Raw genomic sequence first — 23,703 nt, forward strand, 5'->3', positions numbered from 1 at the left:
GTTCTCCTTCGCAAACGCGTTTCCTTATCACCTCCCTCCCTCTCCCTCTCCCTCTCCACCTTTGCTCCAGCAACCACAACAAAACTTCCCACCTCCAACCTCAATCTCCCTCAGTTGCAGAAGAAGAAGAAGAGCAGGATCTTTTCTCTCTTTCCCCCTCCCCTAATGTCGGTGTGCGCGCTGTAACAGTCACAGTCTTGTCACTATTGTCATATTAGCTTGTTTTCCTCTCCCTCCCTTATCAGCCTCCTTCGCTCGCTCCCGCCTCCGACCGCACTCCGCTTCGTCATTGCCTTGGCCTCCTGCGACATCAACAACCCTCCCACCATCACCACCACTCCTCCCAAAACCGACCATTCGCCCTTTGTTGACCTTCCATGTCGCTATTTGGCACATCCCCCGAGGATTCGGCGCTGGGTAATTTCGCGCAGAGATCCAAGTCATCCCTTTTCGCAGACGAACCCTCCTTCGGTGGGAACACAGGAAATGCGGGTTCCTCCTCCCTCTTCGCCGACGACGAGGGCCTGAACTCCGGTTCGCTCTGGGGAAACAGTGTCAACAAACGGACGAAACATCAAATTGTAAAGACTCTCCTGCCGCAAGATGAAGTCCCAGAAAGCTATATCGACGCGTACGATCTGGTGCTCAGTGAGGGGGATCGCGTGGGCAGTGGGGTGGGCCTGACTTCCGTCCGCGAGATCCTGTCGAGCAGCGGACTCAGTGCCAGTGATCAGGAGAAAATCCTGAATTTGGTGGTCTCGGGCGATATAGACAGCTCCACTGGCCTAGGACGTGGCGAGTTCAGCGTGCTTCTGGCCCTCGTGGGCCTAGCGCAGGAAGGGGAGGACCTGACATTCGACACGGTTGACGATCGACGCAAGAGTGAGTTGTCGCGCACCCCTCATGCCATCCTTTCGACCCGACTCGTGCAGCTAACAGCAGGTGCGCTGCCACTTGAACAGAGCTCCCGCAGCCCAGGTGTTCTTATTTCGACGCATTGCGCGCTAAGCACGAAACTGCTACATCGGGGCAGTCGTCGCAACAAGACCGTCCCACTACGCCTCCTGCCCCCGCCACCCCGCCGCCAGAGCCAAGCTCAACTCATTCACGACAGTCTGCCCGTGGGTCCATGGGCAGTTTTGAAGCCGATCCATGGGGAAGCCCTCAGCTGCATCGAGGACACGCCCATGCCCAATCCGAATCCGAGCACCCCGTTCTGAATGGTTATGGCAGCGTACGATCCGGGACAAATGCATGGGCGAGCAGAGCCAGTGATACCAGCGGCCCGCAGGATGCGCCAGAGAATCCCCATCCCAATGGAGGGGCGGGCTTGGGTCCTTCTGCTAACCCTGGCTTTGGATGGGGAGACAACGTGGGAAATACCTCGGATGGACATGGATTGGGAGGGCCGGTCCGAGCTGGACTTGGAGGCTTTGGCCCACCCGGGAGCGACCAAGGCGATCCCAATCCCCGTCGCCGGTCCTTAGGCATCGGTAGAGTTACAAATACCCGTATGGAGGAGGTGATCACGATCACCCTGCTTCCGGAAAAGGAAGGCATGTTCATGTTTCAGCATCGCAATTATGAAGTCAAGTCTGCCCGCAGAGGGAGCACCGTGGTTCGACGGTACAGTGACTTCGTGTGGCTCCTAGACTGCCTCCACAAACGCTATCCGTTCCGCCAATTGCCACTGCTGCCCCCGAAGAGGATTTCAGGTACGTTCAAATTGAGGCTTGCTACAAGCTGTCCTCCAAGCTTACACACCGTTCCCAAGTCAATGGCACTCACCTTTCAGCGGACTCCAATTCCTTCCTGGAAAAACGTCGTAGGGGACTTGTACGATTTACGAATGCGCTCGTTCGGCACCCGGTCTTGAGCCAAGAGCAATTGGTGGTAATGTTTTTGACGGTTCCGACAGTAGGTCTTGTAGATTCGTTGTGGTCAAAGCGGTGGATGATCTGACAATGGGACAGGAACTTTCAGTGTGGCGGAAACAGGCGACCATTTCAGTGCAGGATGAATTTGCGGGCCGAGCCCTACCCCCCGATCTTGAAGACTCGCTCCCCTCCAACTTAATCGACCTCTTCGATACGGTCCGCAGTGGGGTCAAACGGTCGGCGGAGGTGTACATCAACCTGTGCACGCTGTTGGAGCGGTTAGCGAAGCGCAACGAGGGGCTTGCTGCCGATCACCTGCGGTTCTCTCTGGCGCTGCAGTCGCTGACCGAGGTGACACGCGACACCTACGCAGTGGATACGAACGATGTGCCGTTGCTCAACGAGGGAATCAAGGCCACAGCACGGCATCTGTCGGCGAGCCAGAGTCTGCTGGAGGATGAGGCTCGGGCCTGGGAGGATGGGATGTTGGAGGACCTCAAGCGCCAACGCGACTGTCTAGTCAGTGTGCGAGAGATGTTTGATCGGCGGGACCGATATGCTCGTAACAACATCCCCCAATTGGAGCGTCGCATTGAGAACAACGAGCGCAAGCTGCAGGAGCTGCGGGCCCGGCCTCAGAACACGGTCAAACCGGGCGAAATCGAAAAGGTGGAAGAAGCTATCTTCAAGGTATGTGGAAATGTTCATTTCTGGGTTAGTGGTCCAGACTGGGGTGGCTAACCCGGTTGCCTCGTCGGGGATTGCAGGACAAGGAATCGATTGTGCAACAACACGCACGTGGGGTGTTTATCAAAGAGTGCATTCGGGACGAACTCGTGTTTTTCCAGCAAAGTCAGTATCACATCAGCCGGCTGCATCAAGACTGGAGTCAGGAGCGGGTCAAGTACTCGGAGCTGCAGGCGGACAACTGGCGGTCACTCAGCGATCAAGTGGAGGGCATGCCTTTAGGGGACTGATGCACTGATGCACGTGTCCATTACTGGCACTGAACATTGCTTTTTTTTTTTTTTTTTTTTCTTCTTCTTCTCTGTTTTCTTGGTCTTAAATTCTTGCGCTGTGCCTCCTGTCTACTGTATTCCAGATGATTTTTTCTTTACTCGCGCTATCCTGCCGAAGTGATCTTTGATCGTGGTTTTCCTGCAGCGACTCTAGCCCCCCCGTACGCATCCCTGTTTAGCAGACGGACCTACCGCCTGCAGAGTGTTAATTTTAGGTTTTTTTCTTCTGGACAGTTTGAACGGTTGCCGTTTGGGACACCTTGCTCTGAGATCACGGGTTGGACACATGGTTGGGTTGCTTGCTTGGTTGGGAGTGACCTGCAGGAGACATTGCATGCTGGGCCCGGCCAAATCAGGCGTACCGTGCTGTTAGTGTGAGGTATCTGCTTGACCACAGCTGTTCAATAAGTGCCGACCAGTTGAGCGTCTTCTCTGCCGTGACGTGGAGGTAATCAAGATACATGTAATGCTTGTTCTCTTTTTCTTTTTGTGATCAACCGGGTAAATATATATACTATTGAACCGGCGCGGGTAGCCTTGGTGACTTCAGGAATCAAAGCATTGGCAGGGCCGGGAGTATGAGTAGCAGTGTTTGCGGTCTGTCATGCTGCGCTCTTGGAGCAAGCAAGCAACCACTTGGCAAGCCTGTCAGTGATTCCAAGCGTATGAATGGGAAGTACAGGAAGTATTCCGAGTCTCCGGTCGGTCTTTCTAGTCGGTCTCGTGATGGCGGGATGGGAGGAAGGCGGTTAGTCAGGGTCGGGAAGTCGGCAAGTCGGGATAAACGAATCGCCGACTTGGGTCGAGTTGAAGTGGAGACGGCCAACAGTGCGCTAATCCCAAGAGGGACAAGTTCAGCTCCGCTTTTTGCCCCTGACCGCCAATAAAGACCGGCAGAAAGCGAGCCGGGAGCATTTGCAGCCTTGCAAGGCTGGGCAACGATGGGCTTTTCTGGCTGTTGCGGTTAACTTAGTCTCGTTCTGTGTTTAGCCTCGGGGCTAGTCTCTTCCTGCACGGCAGGTTTGGAGGGTTGTGTCGTCATGGCCATGATTGGCACCATGTGGTTTGGTGAGAGAGTGAGAGAGTGAGAGTGTAAGAGTCCATTCAATCTCAGCTGTCATCCCCCAATTGTCCTTTGCCCCCCTCCTCCAATGCATCCAAATGCATACTGTACATGCCACCTCTCACACGGGGAAGCACAAAAGGACAGTCCGTCGCAAAAGTCGGATCTGATCTGTACTTCTGTGGAGAAGTTTAAACATGTACCGTAACTATACGGTACCCTAAAGTTGTGGTGGATCAGAATTGTTGGCGGGACACGACTGGAAATGTGATGGGTAATCGGATGCGAGCCCTATTGGTGTGGACTCGAGGTAAGCTACGGGGTACTGCACGTACTACTATTACAGTAGGTACTGGACTTTGCCAGAGTACGGAGTACGGAGGACCTTCTAGTAGTCTCTTTCCTGGTCGGACTTACAGGGGAGAGAGTATAGTCAAGACTAGGTAGCCTATACCCTCTTGTACATACAGGAGAGTGTCTTGGAGCGACATCATGACGAGATGGATGTAATGTATATCAACCCAGCTGCCTCCCGCCTTCATCGGCTTATGGGAATTCATAACTCCACAACCACTACTAGGTACCGAGTCAGTGCAATCATAACTGGAATCATCATCAGAATAGTGGAGTCCCGCCAATTGCCAAGCCTCCTCACCTTCGTCCGTTCCGCGACGAGGGAGTGATTCAGCGCTCCAAGCTGTGAAGGAAGTCAGATTGCACGGATTTCCCCGCCGACCGTCGGCCTTCTTTCCCTGGCTCGTCGTCATCAGTCTTGGGTCAGTCTTGGAAAGGCAGCAAATCTCCGAATCATATTCCCACGCCCAGCTCGTGCCCAGAACTTGGCTTGCTTCTCTTGCTTGCTTCAATTCCTCCAATTCCTCCAATTCCTCCAGTTCCTCCCTCCTCTCTGGTTGTTCCTCTCGGCTTGGATCGGGTGCCGCTGACTTCGTTTCTGGTACCTGTTTCGCCCTCCAAAACTTACTCTCCCTCCACTTCCTCGTTCTTTTTTTTTTCTTGTCTTTGTTTCTCCTCTTCTCTTGCTTGTTTCTCAGACCTGTGTCTTAGCCCTCTCCCTCTCCTCCATCTTCTGATTCCATTCCGTGCTTTCCGTACTCCTGGGAAAAGCTTCGAATTGTCTGGTGGAATCGTGGACTATCCAGTTTCCAGACTCGGTAAGTTCAGTCATCCTTCCTCTGCTTCTCCCAATCCGGCAGTCTTTCCTTTGGCCGCTCGCCGCCCGCGCCTCTTCCCCATTCCTCGCCCTGCGCGATCTTCCCTCCTCTTCTCCCACTTGAGAAAAACACTCGGACCAATGCTTTTTCTTTCATTCCCAATTTCTTGTTTATTTCTTTCCTTTTCCCTCGTTTCCGGAAACTAATCGCACGTTCTGCTCGCCCTCAATAGGAATCCTCTCCTCTCCTCTCCCCTCCCATCCCACTCCCATACTCTCGATCCCCCTTGCAGGTGACGACGCCCACGAGGCCCTCGACAGGAAAACTCCGTCTTGGGATTTTCTCCGCTTTCGCCTGTCATCGTTTCGGGCCGCATATCAGTTGATTTTCCCAAAGGCATGCGGAAATTCGGCGTGCGTCCACCTTAAGCGGCGGGTTTCCCCTTGTTAGAGCGCATCCAGGTCCCGATCGGCGGAAGCTCCTCCGAGATCCTCAATCATAACCTGGTTTCGTGGCGCATCGACCTCCAACGCACGAGCGCCCCGGGGAGGAAAAGGAAATCTGGTACAACAAGCAATTTAGTCGCTTTATCTGACCAACAAACAACAACTTCTACTGGGATAGCGCTTTTCGATCTCGTGCGCTTCCCCCCCCGCCGTCGCAGTCATGGCGTGGGATCATCTAGATATCGATAAGCCCCATCTGGCGTACATGATCTTGGGTGGGTTCACCAGTCTGTTCATGTTATGTTCGCTCTTCGTCAAGGAGAAGCTGTACATCGGTGAAGCCACCGTTGCCACGCTGTGTGGTATCATCTTCGGGCCTCATGCGGCCAACCTCTTCAACCCCATGTCCTGGGGCAATGTCGACAAGATCACGCTGGAATGCTCGCGCATTGTCCTGGTCGTCCAGTGCTTTGCCGTCGGAGTCGAATTGCCCAAGGCCTACATGGAACGGCACTGGAAGTCGGTGTTTTTGCTGCTGGTGCCCGTCATGACCTGGGGCTGGCTGATCACGAGTCTGTTCATCTGGTGGATGGTGCCGCCCCTCTCGTGGCTCGAGAGTCTGATCTGCGCGTCCTGTGTCACCGCCACGGACCCCGTTCTCGCCTCCTCCGTCGTCGGTAAAGGTAAATTCGCCCGCCGAGTCCCCAAGCACTTGCGAGACCTGTTGTCCGCCGAGTCCGGCTGCAACGACGGCATGGCCTTCCCGTTCATTTATCTGGGCTACTACATCTGGCGCTACCGCCCCCATGCGGGCGAGGTGTCGCTGCATTGGTTCTGTGTCACCATTCTGTACGAGTGTATTTTTGGCGCGGTCTACGGGTTCATCATTGGGTATCTGGCCCGGCACGCGATTAAGCTCGCCGAACGGAAGGGGCTGATCGATCGCGAAAGTTTCCTGGTCTTCTACTTCGTGCTGGCCGTCTTCTGCGCCGGCTCGGGCAGTCTACTGGGCATGGACGACCTCCTGATCGGCTTTGCCGCCGGCGTGGGCTTCAGTAATGACGGATGGTTTACGGAGAAGACTGAGGAGTCCCACGTGTCCAACGTCATCGACTTGCTACTCAACTTGGCGTACTTTGTGTATTTTGGTTCCATCATTCCTTGGGAGGACTACAACAACCCATCGATTGGTCTGCAGCCCTGGCGACTGGTTGTGATAGCGATTTTGGTCATCTTCTTTCGTCGCATTCCGATCATGCTGATATTGAAACCGATTATACCCGATGTGAAAACGTGGCGCGAGGCATTGTTCGCTGGCCACTTCGGGCCGATTGGCGTCGGTGCGATCTTTGCGTCGATCTTAGCACGGGCCGAACTGGAGGGACAGGGCACCAGTCCGTTAGGAGAATCAGAGCTCCCGGCGGCTGGCTCTTCAAACTACTATATTATTCAGCTCATCTGGCCAATTACGACCTTCATGGTCATTTCCTCAATTCTGGTTCACGGCTCGTCCATCGCCGTCTTCACGCTCGGCAAGCGGATCAACACTCTGACCATCACATTGTCCTACACCACCGCCAACGAGGAGGGTCCCTCCTGGATGAACCGTCTGCCGCGGGTGCAATCACTCGCCAAGGGTTCCATGTCCTTCCGCAAACCGGATGAGGATGAATCCTCTAACGAACCCGATTATCCTCCGGGTACGCTGCCTCCGATCGGAGTTCCGGGTAACTTCTTGCGTCGTCAGAAGGAAGACGAAACAGATCCGGCACGTGCCCGATCGACGAGTAGGACCCGTAGGAGACGCCGCAGACGCAACGACGGAGCGGGTGGTCCCATTAGCCAGTCGGCCATTGCGCCCCAGCGAACAGCAGATACCGAGAAGTCCGAGAAGCAAGAAGAAGAACGCGAAGAGGAGGAAGAACGCGACAGAATCGAACGGGAATCCTCTCCTCCTAACCGGGAGCGCGATCGCTTCGGCCAAGAGCCGATCATGGAAGTTTACCTGGAGGGTCATAACATGATCATGGAGGATGAAGAGGGTAACGTTCTCAAGGTCGAGGACGTCAGTCACATGTCCGAAGAAGAGCAGAAACAGCACATCGAGGAACAGCGGCAGAGGTTACAACAGAACCCGGCCAACTTTGCTCCCTCTCGCTCACATCCCCACGAGAAGACCGAAGGCGAGGAGATCGAGAAGACCCTGGAAGAAAAGGCCGAACGTTCTGTCGAAAAGACTCGGAAGATGATTGGTAACTGGATGAAATTCGGCAAGGGCGGCGATCGTGTCCAGGTGCCTGTTCACACCGACGAGGAGAAGGCTGCTGCCAAGCGTAGGGCCGAGAAGGACGCTCACAAGCGCAAGGGCAAGGGCCGCTCCGCTCACGCGTACCAGTTTGGTAACACGATTATTGTCGAGGATGAGGATGGCGAGGTCATCAAGAAGTATTCGATCCCCTCGAAAGAAAAGCCTAAGCCTGAGGGTAATGCTCCGGTTCGACGAGGACTGACCCGGATGGGAACCTGGTTCGGTATGGAGGAAGAGGGTGAAACTTCGCAAGCGGCCCGGAAGGCAGCACAGGACGAATGGCTGGCAGATGACGGTCTGCGTTTCACCCTGGCTGACGATGGCGACGTCGGAAAGCGCGGCATCGAACACAAGGGTCGTCGCATGACCAAGCATGAATTCGCCCAACAGATCCGCAACCTAGGCCCCAAGGCTCGTCGCGATGTGGTGGAGGAAACCGATGCTCCGGAGCGGGTGAAGAACGTTGCGCGCCAGGAGGCCGAGAAGGCCGAAGAGCAAGAGCACGAGCAAGAGCGCCGCAAGTCAGATCCCGGCGTGGCACCCTCCGTCCCCGTTTTCGACGATGATTCCGAATCCGAGACTGATCTCAGCGACGATGAATCGGGCCATGGAGTTCCCGGCGACAACATCGCCGCCTCTTTGGCCCGGTTCAGTCGTGGTACCGCCGCCGATGAGCGACGCTCCCGCCATGTGAGCCCGACGTCATCGTCTCCAAAGACGCAAGCTCGATCGCGCAGAGATTCCGAGGATGACGGCACCGAGCGTGTGCCGCCTTCTCAATTACGGGAAGCGGCTGGTCTCGCCCGTCCGCCTCAGCAGGCCGATGACGACACGGGCGAAACGCCCGCTGAGCGACGTCGTCGTTTGGCTGCGCTGGGTGAGATCAACAACTCGGACGATTCGGATGACTCCGATACTCCGGTGGATGAAGTGGATGAATCCGACAGTGAGAACAACGGCGCAAACCAGAGCCGGGTGCAATTCGCCGACGGCACCAAGGACAGTCGCCAGCAGTCATTTAACGGCGGTAGCTCGGGTGAAGCCCAGGATACGGGGTCGACCTACTCGCGCCACAGCCGCAGTGCTAGCCGTCGCAGCATCTCTTGGGGAGGCGAAAAGGGACGAGAAACATGATAAACGATCAAGAAAAAGAGGGGAAAACGAGAGAGGGGTTGTTCACTGGTCATAGAGGGAGGGGAGATTAGAAAAAGGGGGGAGAAGAAGGCGGTGAACGGACCCCGAGGGGTCCACGATCCACGTTGCTGCTTGTACTGCCTTGGAGACGATGGCCTAGCTTGATTCCTTGCATTGAGCGAGCATTGGATTGCATGCATTTGCGTGGTGATGTTTCTTTCCTGCCTCTTTCCTTTCTTGTGTATAGAGCAAGATTCACTTTTTCTTTTTTTTTTTTTTTTTTTTGTGTAACTTACTTCCTACCCGGTTGATCCGGTCTTACTCAGGACGAGGGGAATTCCGACCTGTGACTAGAGGGTTGATTTCCGATGTGATGAGTATGGAGTACATAGATAATTGCATAATGGTATTGTTTGGCTACTGGATTATGTGTCTGATAGGAATGACTGTAGGATTTCCGTAGATTTGCGCCAGCTATACTTTTATGGCAGATGGCAGGTCACAGTTCTTTTGCTCATGTTAGTCCATGAATCCATCCAATTGCCGGGTAATATGTGTAGAAATGCCCCTGCTTATCATACGTCTCAAAAGAAACCCACGACTATGATCTACCTACACAACTTCATAGCTCTCAAACTATTCCAGTTACCGCATCCTCCTAAGCCCGGTACGCCACAAGTGAGCGTCCGTGTTGTCTGCCACCACCAGGAGCAGTCTGAGAAGGGTGGGGGGGGGGGGGGGGAAGAAGCGATTGGGGGCATTGAGCACCGTCGCTCACTTGCGTGATGTATCCGCTGGCCAGCAGTGCTGAGAGCCTCAACCCGGGTGCTGAAGGAAATGGGTCTGTGGTGATTGCGGTGGTAGGATTCTAGTCTCAATGCTTATTCACCCTGTCATGAAAATACTGGTCAACCGTCGACTTTGATTCCTTCAGGTTCATCCTTTGTAGTGATTTGCACTTTGTTGCCTGGGATCGGGATATCAGGATTGATCGAACATTAGCACGGAATCACTGGCTGATTTTGAACCAGGCCTAGATTTCCTGGTACCCGAATTCCGAATCATGCGCTGGGGATAATGCGGAGAACATGCTTGGACACCGTTCTTCCATGATCGTCCGCTGCTCGGTCGCGAGCAGATGGCTGCAGAAGAATGGAGAGCAGGTATGGACGAAGACTTTGATTCTGGGGCAGCTGAAAATACTTGATCTGAGTGCTGCATGGCTCCCAGTTACTGTTTCGCTCCCCTTTTGCTTCGAGTGGCTCTGCACCTAGAGAATTCGGGAGCCGACTCACATACGAAAGCAAGTTACGGAGAGAAACACTTGCCAAAGCCATCATTTGAGTTCAGTCAGAATACGTCTCAAGCAGAAAACCAATAGAAGTCGATAGAACAACAGCTAGAAAGACCCATAACCTTGGACTTAGAGAAGCACGGAAGAGAAGTGGAGAAAAAGGCCCATGATAAGGACCTTCAGCAACCTCTTCTTCACAACAACCACCTCCGAAGCCTGCCTGCACCCTACCAAAGAGAATTCCTAGTTTCAGTCCAAACCCACAGCCCACCTCTTTCGTTTCAGATAATAACCTAGTCCGATCACCACTCGGATGAGTGCCCCTTGTAACGTCATGCTCGTTTTGCATGCTGCCCGAAGGAACATTCAATCTTGACCCACCAGGCGAATTTCCGTTCCCAAGGCCGATCTAATGTCTTCGAACAAGTCGACAATGTGAGTGAAGTACCCTCTGTGGCCCATCTCGTCGCCCCCAAAAGCCATGCCCCATACTCTGCCCTGATCATCACATACAAGGGCTCCAGAGTCCCCGGGGCCGATCACAGGGCTGCCAGTATGGCTGCTTTCACTGATGAAATGATGTTCATGAGTCACGACGATGTCACCAGCCTCATCTTGCGCTATGTTGGCAAGCTTAAGATTGTTGCACTGACCCTCCGTCCATCCTGTGGCATGGTCGAGTTCAAAAATCCGGAGTTCGTGGGGAGGAGAAGCCGCGGTGGTAAGCGTGGTGAAACGGTGTGACGGAGTTTTCAAGTCCAATGACTACAGAGAATTGTTAGCACAAGAAAGTTTAGAGATTGGGATCATGGATTCGGAGACAACCCACGGTGTTCTGGCCTGTAGCCCGGCCCACAAGGCGGATAAGAGCCCAATCCATAATTGAAGGACGCGTTGACGTCGGATCCTTCATCTTGATGGTAGTGAGATGCTTGTTGCGAAGGCCCGAGCCCGCAAACACCTGCCCCAAGCGAAACTTTCCCTTCTTTTTGTCCGTCTCCAACCTGTCTATCTCCGATTGAATATCTACCATTTCTTGTTTCACCCGTCTCCACGTACGCTCGTCCGGCGACCCGTGGCCTACTCTATTTACCTGATCCATCTCGGAAAGATTGCGGATTGATGCAGTAGGAAAGGACATTCTGGAAGATGACATTATAAAAACCTGAGTAGCACCGCTTAGCAAGGCTAACTAGCCTCGCTGGAAAACGTTTGTATACTCTACCAAAGCGTATGCTGTCTCGAGGAGTATCTGTGTCAATATTGTTACCAACAGTCTTTTCGTCTCCGAGTTCACGAATCGACAATGAGAAGTCCTCTGTCAGGAATCTGCGACTTGTTCACCGTCTGCAGTTGTCACTGCTCCCTTTCCTAGTATCTCTCGCCTTGTTGTGCGACATAGGGTGTATTTGATGCAGAAAGTGATCTTGAGCTTTCTTGCTGAGGTTCACTTTGAGACGCAGGGCCCGGCGATGTGTTAGACGGTGCTTGTTCAGGTCTTTGTTCATTGTCACCATTGACGTTTTCCTAAGCTTTGCGCTTTTAATTCGGAAAGGCCGTCTTGAACGTCCCCACGAACCGGAGGCTTATAGAGAACAAGGCCCAGATGCATCGCGTCCATATCCGTGGCTGCAAAGTTCGAAGGCGGATTGCGACCTCTGGCATTCAGAAGGAGCAACAGTGCCTTGGGACTCAACAAATCCTCCTGTTTGATATGTAGCCACACGTAGCAGCCCCGGTACCTTGTACCCCTGTCCCGATTAGCATTTGCTTGTTCGATCGACGAAAGAGTCACGTCCAGCTTTTCAATAGGTACAGGGTACCTGCTTTCCATGACAGGAGTATTGTTGATAGTCTAAATAGCATTGCAATTAGGTATCCATAGCTATTGCTCAGTCCGTTAGATTTGCCATGTCCATAACCATGGCTATAGCATCTCCATGCTTTGTAGAAACAGTTCTTTCTCACTACCGGTGCCAAGAATCCATGCTTGGAAACCACTTCCCTGATGTCGCTGAGCACAACAGAAAAAGGGGGACTGTTGCAGAGACATGGTGCAGATGAAAATAGTATAGCACTAGCCTCGATCTATAACTAGAAGAGTTGGATCAGCCAAGATTGCAGAAGTGCTATCGAGAATAGAATGTATCCACCACTACAACAAGCCTTTTCGCTAGCTGCAGGGAGTTCATGCGCTTTCAGATTCAATAATGAGGGAGCCTTTGCATCTCAAGCTACATCGAATAAAACTCTCAAGTGCTTTTTTGTGGCGGTTGGCGACCCGGAGCGAGTAGATTTGAATAGAGTAGTCAATCGCCTCCCCCGCCTCGTCCCCGCCACCTGCAATCGCCGCCACAATCTCCCCTCCGAGTCGGGCCACCTCCCTTTTAATTAAAAGTAGCAGCCGGATATTGTCCAGTAACAGGCTGACCCTGCGCCCAACACGCTATAGTGTATCTAGGGCGCGCAGGCCGTGGTTGATGAGGCCGATCGAAGTCGGCGCCATCCTGTCCTGTCTGCCTTGTCAGTAACCCCGTGAAACAGCATGTTTCCGTCCCGGTACATCCTGGGGTTGCTTACTGTGCATGTTGAGGTCGAAGTCGATGAGTATCTTGCAAAGATGTGACTCTGCAAGAGTGAAGGTCGCATAATAATATTTGTCAACCTTGGTGATAGGAGGAAATCATGTATACCGCATTAGTGCCAGTTCTCCGCATACGATAGCACAGGTCCTGATTCCGCCATCGCGCGCGTCTGCTTGCTTTTGTCTGAGGTATCTATAGTCTCTCTCGTGATGCTGCGTGATGAAAACTGCCTGAACGGTCGCAATTTTGGAGGACAGTTCGGCCAGAAATGTGGGGTCATTCATTATATTGCACCGTTCCGACATTGAATCACGCATTGACCGGTTGAACCACCACCCGTGGGCCTGACTGTTACCTCCCGCATAGGTTTTTGTTCATCGAATAATTTGTCGCTGTGTGATCTTCGTAGCCGAGAATGACAGCCGGCTTTCCAAGCATTTCGCTCCCAGACCACTCGACCACGAAGGGGTCGCTGAAGATGTTGTCAATAATTCGCCCCAAAACCCTGGCTTCTGTTGCTATGATGTGCTGAAAACCTCGTCCGCGAATTCCAGGTCTAGGAACTGGTTGAGATACTCTTCCATCACCTGGCGAGACAGCGTATTCGTCAACCATCCCGCAACAAGCACTGACCATCTCTCCCATGTATTGAGAAAGACAAAACAAAAACAAAACCAACAAAAACACAAACAGGCGATGATAAACATCCTCCCCTCTTCCCCCTGTGTCCCAGACCAATCGCCCCTCTCTACGAGCTTATGTGACTCCTTCTGGGCCGGCGGATTTCCCTATTTAGGGACCATTTTGCTCAAGATTCCACCCAGGAAGCTTTGGGACTCTTGCGGGGGCTTGGATGGCTGCTGCGGGGGCTGCTGCTGGGTATATTGCCGCAGCAGCCATTGCTGCAGCTTGAGTCTCTGCTCCTGGGTGAGAGGAGGGAGAGGAGCGACCGGAGCTGTTGGAGGACCGCGGCCAGGCTCAAGGCGTGGGATATCTGATACGGGCCACAGGAGGAGGTTGAGGACTCTGACGTCGAGGCTGCGCTGTTAATTAAGGGATCTTGGGCCGGCATTGATGGGAGGCCTTGAACGTGTCACCACAACTACAAACTTTGTTTGTGAGCAGCTTTCACCTTCCTGGTTGCCAATTTGGCTACTGCGGAGACTGATGAAACTGTGTTATGATGTTACCAGTCGCACCTTCGCTATGCTGGCAAGCATAAGATTGTTGTACTTCCTCTCCGTTCACCCTGTACTATAATGAAGTTTATATAGCCGGTGTTCGCACGGTGGAGAGGCAACGGTGGTAAGCTCAGTGAAACAGGACAACTAAGCTTGTAAGTCTAATAACTACAGAGAAGTATTAGCACACAAGAGTTTAGAGATCTGGATCACGGATTTGGAGATAGCCCACTGTGTTATGACTTGTAGCCCGGTCCACAAGGCGGAAAAGGGCCCAATCCAAGATTGTGAGGGTGCATTGACCCCGGAGCTTTAAGCATGATGGCAGTAAGACGCTTGTTCCGGAGCCCCGAGCCGGCCAACACCTGCTGCACCGTGAGCTTGGTTGTTAATGAATCTCAGTCAGCTCTGTGCATCGGTTTACTTCTCAACAAGATTAGCCTCGAATCAAAAGCACCTAGATTAAGCTTACTGCTCTAAAGTTTCGTTCTGAGTGGGATAAACCTGCAGCTCAGGCTCCTTCATATGCTGCGTAGCATTGGGAACGATGGCTGCGCGGCGCCATGACCGTGGACTGGGTGTAGGAGGGGCCTGTCGTTACAGGTGCAGAAGACGCTCAATTTCGACTTGCATCGAGCATCGCAAACTGCTTTGCCTCCTCAGCCCGTGTCTTGACAGACACAAAAGCAAACCCCATCGGAGACAAAGCAACATGGATGTGTCGAGAGCTGTAGCTTAACCCCAGACCCAAGAGCCTACCCTTAATCGGCGCTGGTATTCCTTGTTGATTCGTTTTGTGAATATAGTGTATAACCTCTTCGATATGTTATTGCATGACAATCCAGGTTGCGATGCTTGACCTGCCCTAGACTCCCGCGCAGCAATCAAGCTGCTTTCATTCCTCTCCAGGTAATTCGGGGAAGCAGCAGATACAATTCGGGCTCGATTGTCATCTCGCACGACAGGAATAAAACCCCTGTGTGATTCTAGGCTGGATGTGCCTGCCTCAGGAGTATTATGAAATTGCCTTCCACGATGCATAGAAGCCGGCGCGGCTGTTTAACCATCGCCTGGCGCATGGTCCTCAACTGATTTTCCCGGAGGCCCGAGCCTGCAAACACCTGTCCCGAGCGAAACTTTCTGTTTTCTCGGTCAGTCTCAACCCCTTCATTTCTCGTTTCACTTGAGCAAAAAAGACATCACTAATGGCTTCGCAGCGGGTTTGCCGCCTCTGGGGAAGTGATTGTCGGGCGCAGTTGGTAAGGATCAGGCTGGCATTGGGCGAGCATTGGCCACATCTCTGGCTCCGAAGCCTTGGCCGCTTTGTCCACCATGATCACAAAAACGTCGAGGCTGTGCGTCAGTGCCGTTCTGCCTGCGGCAAAAAGCGTGGTTACAACCACGTTGGCCCGACTCAGGGTATCCTCTCGCAGTGATTTGGTTGCAGCTCGGAATTCGTCATGGTCCCCGCGTCACTGCGAAGAGCCTCGTCGAATTGCTGAGCAACGTGCTTGCGCTTGCTGCTCTCTCGGGGCTGAAAAACGGACTCGTCCATTATGCAATCCATAGTTACCAATTATTTTGAATTTGCAAAAGGTGATGTCCGAGTACTTATTGCTAAGAACTGTACAACGTGCGCACGACTTGTGTCTCTTCTAGGTGAAGCCACAGCCTCCAAAGTCTGGCCATGTAATTCGCCTTGATCTCGGATGCTGACTTTGTCGGAGAGCCTGAGGAGGGGAGACTTGTTGCAGGGAACTCAGTGTCTGCAATACGACGCACATTAGTAATGTGATCCTTCTTCGTGCTCTGCAGTGAGATCCGCTTGCCGACTATTAAAACAAGGAGGAAGATCGACTTACCTCGGAAGGTGCCGGATGCGAAAAGCTACGAAGGTTGACTTCGCCTGAGAACCCATTTCCCGTTCTTCGAAAAGGGATATGGATTCACAAAGTAACATGTCAATCTTCGTTCATGTCGTCCGTCCTTCCGTCCCTTCCATCATCCATGTCGGGCTTCTGCCTCTGTTGGCAAGAGGCCGTCATCCGGGCTTGCACATTGTAAAAGCCATTCAAGTACACTTGAGGTAGACTGCCTCTTTCTTCACCGAGCCTTGGATCTTCCCGGATCTGCCAGCCTTCTGGAGTATGTTGGGCTAGGCACACATAGATGTCATCGCAGAAACGGAGGCTGAGGTACCCACAGCATCAATAACGATCACAGTATCTGCTTTCACTATGTCCACAGAAACATGGGCTAGTTTCATCTCTTCTTGTGTAGCCGCATATTCAACCGGCACGTGAGGTTTGGACCGGATCAATGGTTTGAATCGACAGGCAGGGGTTATGACCCCAGTATAGATATCATCTTTGAATTTGGAAAGAATCGGCCTTGGCATGTAGAGACAACTTTCGGAAGGGGGCCAAGTAGCAAAGGGTCTTGAGCCTGTAGTGTTCATGATGCCAATTGACAGCCCGAAAGTGGTCAATAGATGATTGAGATCATTCGAAATCAATTCAACAGCAGTGTTGGTGTACAGATATAATGATGTGATTGCTCCGTGGTAGGTATGTTGAAACGACCGAACGAAGTACTGTACAACGTCAAGACAGGCAAAGTATGATCTAAAGACATGATAAAGTTCATGTTGCTGTTGCTGCTCTTGTCGTGCTTTTTGTAGCATTTTGCTAGTCGCAAACTGCTAAGGCCATGTGCTGCCCAGTTATGTTTGCTCGATTAGCTTGAGCGGATTTCAATTGTACTTTAATACGCCTTCTCTCTGCGCAAGACTAATCTTGCTCACGCATGACAGCTCATCAATGAACTTACCTGTTGCGGCGACGATGGTAGGAAATTGTCGAAGTCATTTCGGTACGGAGGTGGGTGTCTAGCTGGTGAACCCAAATACCGGGCAGGCGAAGACTGTCTCACGGGGTTTGTCAAGCTCTTGGCGGGTGTGTATTCCCTGGAATCTCCGAAGAAACTGACTGCGTAGTGGACGACAAATGAGCAGAATACGCGCGAGTTCGAGAAAGGGACAATTTCGGGCGTGCACCCACTGGCTCCGAGTTTCTGGGTTCGGCAACGGGAAAAAGAGGCGTGGCTGGAATCGAATTTGACCTTGCTGATTCAAGTCTGGGCGCCGTGTATCTTCGCGGTCAAGATTGGAGGGATGAGGTGGAGAGTGTCCGTATCTAGGTAGGGAAGGAACGATGGTGGAGGTCAGATATAGCGCTGAGATCCGCAGGCGAGCTTATCGGCAGTCTGAAGAGACAATCTCCGGAAATGATAAAGGCCAGTGGACGTGGCGATTTGATGGCTCAGTAAGGGGACTCCACGATCTCCAGGATCTGGTGTGATCGAGACATCTTTCCTAGGCACTGAAGCTCTTCGAAATATGCAAGACGGTCAACAATCTGTAACTAGAGCCTCATGTCGGGTTCCAGTACGTCTTTTGACTCCACCCAGCCTCTACAGCCGTATGAGGTAAAGCCTGCTGGCTATCACGTAGGCCAATAGCAGCACCAGGCTTTTTGATATAGCTCTTTGGTAGGAGTGCGCAACAGATTGTTACACTGCACTGCACTCCGTACCATCCCACTCAGATGCAGTGCCGCCCGAGCGATATGCCGACGCGCCCACAACATGCACCGCAGGTTCTGTCCAAAATATTAGCGGCTGATGATGTCTGTGACCATTCACAAAGCAATCTGCTTCTGCTCTGCCAATGAAAAATGTTGACAAGAAGACTGAAGCTGCATGCACCTACCGAAATTACCCACAGGAACTCAGTTGAAGACGACGAAACCCCAGACCTTGTCCCTCTCGTCCTGGCCTCAATGGCTACCATATGAGTGGGGGCCTGGCCTCCGTCCCCATAGCATATCGACCAGTTGACATTCCCCTCGAGCTGGACACGTTTCATGCCGGAACTAGCGGTCATTCGCGTCTCATACGATGTGTATGGGCTGATGCTTGTCCGAGTCAGCTTCTCCCCTGTGTCGATGAGCGGTGAATGAAATGTCCACTAGGATGAGCCTGCGATTAGCTTCATCAACCAGAAAACAGGAAATGATGATGAAATGGACGGGTTTCTGGCACCGGGATGGGGATAGACAGTGGAAACATACAGACTAGAACTAGCGAGGCTTTGATGGAGCCGTCGCTGTGCTGCCACAGGAACTGCAAGGTGTGTCCGCAGGAGGCGGGGGAGGTACAGAAACAGTGGGGGGAAGACCGAAAAGCGCGAGGGGTGCCACAATGTTCGCCATGGCAAATTGGTGCACACGACTTCCCCGGGCCTAGGTGACGGTCCGCAGGGGGAGGATAGCAGCAGTAGAAGTAGCATCAGCGGCATGCGCAGGTACGTTCACGACGGCGGAGACAAGGGGATTCTGGCCTCTCTGTTGATAGACAGACCAGATGAAGGAGGTAGTCTCGCTGCAGCTAGGGATAGACTGCTACCGATGGTAGTGGTGGGAGAGGAGATGATAGAGGGGGTGATCTGTGGGTCGCCTGCTTGAGCAATGGTCACATCTGGAGCGTAGATAGATCTTGCTTGGCTGGTGATGGTGATGGTGGTAGTAATCAAGATAGTACTAATGATAATGACATCGATGGACTTGAAATTGAAACAAAGGGCGAAGAATATGAGGATCGAGATAGGCAATGCAATGATAATTGTGCAAATGTGATGAAGGATTCGAATCTTGATAGTAGAGTCACACCTATAGAGGGAGTGGATTGAGGGAAGGAGCGAAGAGTGGATCTTGGATGGAAGGGGTGGGTGATGGAGGATGGAGGAAGAGGAAGAGAAAGAAGGCTGGGAGGGGGTTTATATGTTGAGAGAAGGAAGGTGGTGAAGAAGACAACGGAACTGAAAGCAGGCAGCCCTTGAATAAAGGATATTCTTTTCTATGCACTGATCAATGGAAGCCTATATCTCACAGTAAGAAGGTTGGCAATCTACCCTTTATCACATGGTAGGGTGAATTGGAAGAAGCCCTAAATTCACCGCCATGGCTACTACGCGCTCTCTCCCACATTGAATCTCCCTAACCAGTTCAGCTCAGCTGAATTCTGTCATCTCTATGATTACCCAGCAAGGGATTGTACGTTTAACCGGGACCAGGGCCTAAATGATTGACATTTGTATGACACATAGCATAAGAATAGCAAACTCCGCAGGCGAAAGCTCACTGCTCCTGCACCACCTTAGCCCTACTACCACCCCCATCCATCTCCTCCTCACAAGCCACAACCCTCTTCTTCACGGCAAAGAAACTATCCGGCGTGACGGAAATCGAGGTAATCCCGGCTTCAACCAGAAACCGAGCAAACTCCGGATGATCGCTGGGCCCCTGCCCACAGATCCCGATCTTGCACCCCTGCTGGCGCGCCACGTGGATCGCGCGGCGAATCATCCAGAGCACGGCCTCATCCTGCTCATCAAACAGATCCGCCAGCTCGCCAGAGTCCCGATCCACGCCCAGCGTCAACTGCGTCAGATCGTTAGATCCGATGGAGAACCCATCGAAGTAGCGGGTGAACTCGGCCGCGCGGATCACGTTCGCCGGAATCTCGCACATCATGTACACCTGCAGGCCGGCCTCGCCGCGCGCGAGCCCGTTCTCCGCCATGACGGCTAGCACCTTCTCGGCCTCGTGCACGGTGCGGCAGAAGGGGATCATGACGATGGCGTTGGCGAACCCCATCGTCTCGCGCAACCGCTGGATGGCGCGGCACTCGAGCGCGAACCCCTCGCGGTAGCGCGGGGAGTAGTACCGCGAGGCGCCGCGGAACCCGAGCATGGGGTTCTCCTCGTGGGGCTCGAACTCGTCGCCGCCGATCAGGCTGGCGTACTCGTTGGTCTTGAAGTCGCTCATGCGGATGATGGCCGGCCGCGGGTGGAAGACGGCGCACAGCGCGGCGAAGGCCTGCGCCAGCTTGTCCACGAAGTAGTCGGGCTTGTTGTGCGCGTACCCGACGGTGAGCTGCGCGATCGTCTTCTTGGTCTCTGGGTTTGCGAGCTGGTCGAAGTGCACCAGGGCCATCGGGTGGATCTGGATCGTGTTGGCCACCACGAACTCCATGCGCGCCAGCCCGATCCCGTCGACGGGGAGCCGCCACCACCGGTACGCCGCCGCCGGGTTGGCCAGATTGACCATCACCTGCGTGTGGCGACTCGGCGGCAGCGAGGCGAGGTCGACCACCTGCGTCGAGATGTCGGCGCTCCCCTCGTAGATGAACCCCACGTCCCCCTCGGCGCAGGACACGGTCACGTCCTGTCCCGTGTGCAGGATGTAGGTCGCCGTGCTGACGCCCACGACGGCGGGGAGGCCCAGTTCGCGACTGACGATGGCCGCGTGCGAGGTGCGCCCGCCGTGGTCCGTGATAAGGGCTTTGGCCTGCTTCATAATGGGCACCCAGTCCGGATCCGTGGCCCGGGTGACCAGGATCGAGCCCGGCACGAACCGGTCGATATCCTGCGCCGTCTCGATGAGACACACCCGGCCGGAGACGGCGGCATCGCCCACGGACACGCCTTTCGCCAGCACGCGTTCTCGCTTCTGGACGTGATACGTGGTGAAGCTGCTGGCCGCGTCGTGGCGCTGCGAATGCACCGTCTCGGGCCGCGCCTGCACGATCCACAGCTGCTGGGTCGTCCCGTCGCGCGCCCACTCGAGGTCCATCGGACAGCCGTAGTGCTTCTCGACGATGCACGCCCACCGGGCCAGGGTCAGGATCTCCGTGTCCGTCAGGACCCAGGCGTCGCGCTCCGCCTTGGAGGTCGGGACGTTGCGCGTCGGGGTGGTGGTATCGCCGTACACCATTTTGACCTCCTTGCTGCCGCGGTCTTTCTTGACGATCGGCCGCAGCTGGGGGTCCTGGAGCAGGGGCTTGAAGATTTGGTATTCATCCGGGTTCACCGCGCCCTGCACGACATTCTCGCCCAGCCCCCACGCAGCATTGATCAAGACGACCTGATCGAACCCGGACTCCGTGTCAATCGTGAACATCACCCCGGACCCGCCGCCGGGGGCATCCGACCGCACCATCTGCTGCACACCCACCGACAGCGCAATGCCAAGGTGGTCGAACCCTTTGGCCTGGCGGTAGCTGATGGCGCGATCAGTGAACAACGAGGCGAAGCACCGTCGACACGCATCGAGGACCGCCTCCGCGCCACAGACATTGAGGTAGGTCTCCTGCTGGCCGGCGAAGCTGGCGTCGGGGAGATCCTCTGCCGTGGCACTGGAGCGCACGGCCACGTTGAGATTGTTGTCAGCAGTGCCGGCGCAAAGAGACAGCTCGCGGTATGCTGTGCGAATGGCCTCCTCTTCTTCTTGCGGCCACCGGCCGTGCAGGAAGAGGCTGCGCACGGCGTGGCCGGTCTCAACGAGGGTGCTGCGGCGGGACTGCCAGTCGGCCACGAGGGCAGCGATCTTCTCGCGGAGGTGGTTGGCGTCGATGTAGTGCCAGTAGGCGTCGGCGGTGGTAGCGAAGCCCGGGGGCACGGGGATGCCCGCGCTGCCTAGCTGGCTGAGCATCTCCCCCAGCGACGAGTTCTTCCCGCCCACGAGGGCCACGTCGCGCCGGGTGAGCTGGTGCAGCTCGAGGACAAGGGGGTGGTCACTGCTGCCCATTGTGTAGTTACTCATAATTTGAGCCTAGTCTTTCCTGTAACCTTGCGCGTAAGCGAACAAGACCTCCGCGAATATGCGACTATTTAACTCCCCACCATACAGTAAGCAAGTACAGCAACCCAGACTCCCATCCTTACAACCATACAACAAAACTCAAGCTCTTTCACATGTAATGCATCACCCTATACTCCCAGGAATCAGTCGAATACGAGGGTGGTATGATCGCCGTGCAACCTAGCCCAAGGTAAATACTGGAAGTGGCGATCCTGTATGGCGCGGAGGTGCAACCCTAACCCACCCTGCGGGGAAGCGTTCTTTGTCCACGCATACTTCCCAACACCCATGGTAAATCCCCAGTACTCCCTCGGAGATCGCGATCCTGCAATTAGCAACTCAGCATCTCCCGGCCGAAAGAGCTGTATCAATTTCACATGTTATCCCTCGAGTCCGCCATCCCCACACAATTCAATCCATATCACTCAGGGCCACCTCGGATCTGAATACGTGTATATAACACCAAAGACATCCATCCCATATCCTCGCGCAAATAACCCTAACTCGCCTCCTATATACAGCTCACACTGACTATACCCAATACACACTCCAGAAATATGACATCCCGCATCGGCATAATCGGCGTCGGCCCCGTCGGCGCCGCCGCCGCCTACGCCCTGCTCTTACAACACGTCGCACGCGAGCTATGGCTCGTCGACGTTAAGCTCGACCGCCGCGACGGCCAAGTCCGCGACCTGGCCGACGTCGCCGCTGTTGTTGCAGACCCCGAATCCCCGGGGGGTGGGGCCGGGGCCACCGTGCGCGCCGCGACGCACCACGAAGTCGCCGCGGAGTGCGATGTCATCGTCATCACCGCGGGATCGAAGTATACCATCGGTATGTCCCTACCCAAACCCTGGCCCTATCGCGCAGAAGCAAAATTTACATGTACTGATATCGGGTGATTGGGCGCGGAAGGAGAAACAAGCATGCAGCACCTCTACCGCAAAGTGTCGATCGTGCGGAGCATCGTCGCGGCCATGCAGCCCATCCGTCGGGATGCGGTGCTCTTAGTGGTGTCGAACCCGGTGGATTTGTTGACCTCCCTGGTGAAGAAGATGGCGGGGCTGCCGGCGGGGCAGGTGCTGGGGACGGGGACGGAGCTTGATGGCGTGCGGTTGCGGGCCTTGGTGGCGGCCGAGATGAGGGTAGGTCCTTCACTACCGTCCTCAGCAGCAGTCGCATTGCACTTACTGAAAGATAAGCAGACCTCCGCATCCTCTATCAACCTCAACGTCGTCGGCGTCCACGGCCCCTCCCAACTCGCGACCTGGTCCACCGCCACAATCAACGGCAAATCCCTCCACCCAACGCTCCTCAGCACCCATCACCCGACGCTTCTCGCCGACGAGTGCAAGCGGCGGTCCGAGGCCATCGTTCATTCCAAGGGGTCGACGGAATATGGCATCGCGGCGGTGATCGCTCGGCTCTGCGCGGCTATTCTAGATGATAAACAGAGCGTCCACGCGGTGAGTCATCTCCAGGCGGAGTTCGGGTGCTGTTTTAGTTTGCCGGCGGTATTGGGAAGGGAAGGGGTCGTGCGGACGGGGGCAGTGGAACTGAATGAGGGGGAGAGAGCGGAGATGGAGAGGAGTGTCCGGCTGTTGAGGGGGCGCATTGGGTCCGTGGAGGGGGATGGTGTTGTTTGAATTTGGGTGGTTTGGGGTCATGGGCTTTCTTTGTGGTGGCGTAGGATGGTGTTTGTAGGATAGTACTTTAGTTTTGCTGGCAATTTGCAGCTTGTTTTCTCTACACTACGATGCTTAGGCTAGGAGGAAGTGGTGGCGGGGATGTAGTTCATTCTCACACGGAACGGGAGAGAGCAGGGTTATCTCAGAGTCCACCTTGTCTAGTCTTCATAGAGCAGAAGCAAGGTGAGTGATTCTGGTAGTAAGTAAGGTGCAGGAGAACCTGTCCAGTACGT

General features: G+C 54.3%; 5 protein-coding genes across 5 annotated transcripts; 3 read left to right on the forward strand and 2 right to left on the reverse strand.

Moving 5' to 3' along the window:
- The first annotated feature begins 282 nt into the window (after positions 1-282).
- Positions 283-2,950, forward strand: BO86DRAFT_20421 (sorting nexin Mvp1). Its single transcript, XM_025666770.1, has 5 exons — positions 283-882; positions 963-1,715; positions 1,796-1,917; positions 1,974-2,567; positions 2,645-2,950. The coding sequence occupies exons 1-5, from the start codon at positions 378-380 to the stop codon at positions 2,852-2,854; spliced, it is 2,184 nt and encodes a 727-aa protein (XP_025522152.1). The 5' UTR covers positions 283-377; the 3' UTR covers positions 2,855-2,950.
- Positions 2,951-5,567: 2,617 nt separating this feature from the next.
- Positions 5,568-9,178, forward strand: BO86DRAFT_20463 (uncharacterized protein). The gene has a single exon (XM_025666771.1). The coding sequence runs from the start codon at positions 5,798-5,800 to the stop codon at positions 9,017-9,019; it is 3,222 nt and encodes a 1,073-aa protein (XP_025522153.1). The 5' UTR covers positions 5,568-5,797; the 3' UTR covers positions 9,020-9,178.
- A 1,501-nt stretch (positions 9,179-10,679) lies between these two features.
- On the reverse strand, positions 10,680-11,454 carry BO86DRAFT_413993 (uncharacterized protein; the record flags this gene model as incomplete). Its single annotated transcript, XM_025674800.1, has 2 exons — positions 10,680-11,078; positions 11,143-11,454. 2 exons carry the CDS (start codon positions 11,452-11,454, stop codon positions 10,680-10,682), a joined length of 711 nt encoding a protein of 236 aa, XP_025522154.1.
- Positions 11,455-19,207: 7,753 nt separating this feature from the next.
- BO86DRAFT_393558 (phosphoenolpyruvate synthase) lies at positions 19,208-21,805 on the reverse strand. Its single transcript, XM_025673045.1, has one exon. It carries the CDS (start codon positions 21,723-21,725, stop codon positions 19,275-19,277), a length of 2,451 nt encoding a protein of 816 aa, XP_025522155.1. The 5' UTR covers positions 21,726-21,805; the 3' UTR covers positions 19,208-19,274.
- A 231-nt stretch (positions 21,806-22,036) lies between these two features.
- Positions 22,037-23,486, forward strand: BO86DRAFT_413995 (L-lactate/malate dehydrogenase). Its single transcript, XM_025674801.1, has 3 exons — positions 22,037-22,616; positions 22,698-22,927; positions 22,988-23,486. Exons 1-3 carry the CDS (start codon positions 22,337-22,339, stop codon positions 23,426-23,428), a joined length of 951 nt encoding a protein of 316 aa, XP_025522156.1. The 5' UTR covers positions 22,037-22,336; the 3' UTR covers positions 23,429-23,486.
- Positions 23,487-23,703: the final 217 nt, after the last annotated feature.

The sequence above is a fragment of the Aspergillus japonicus genome (assembly GCF_003184785.1).
Source record: "Aspergillus japonicus CBS 114.51 unplaced genomic scaffold BO86scaffold_108, whole genome shotgun sequence".
In the NCBI taxonomy this organism is placed as follows: Eukaryota; Fungi; Ascomycota; class Eurotiomycetes; order Eurotiales; family Aspergillaceae; genus Aspergillus; species Aspergillus japonicus.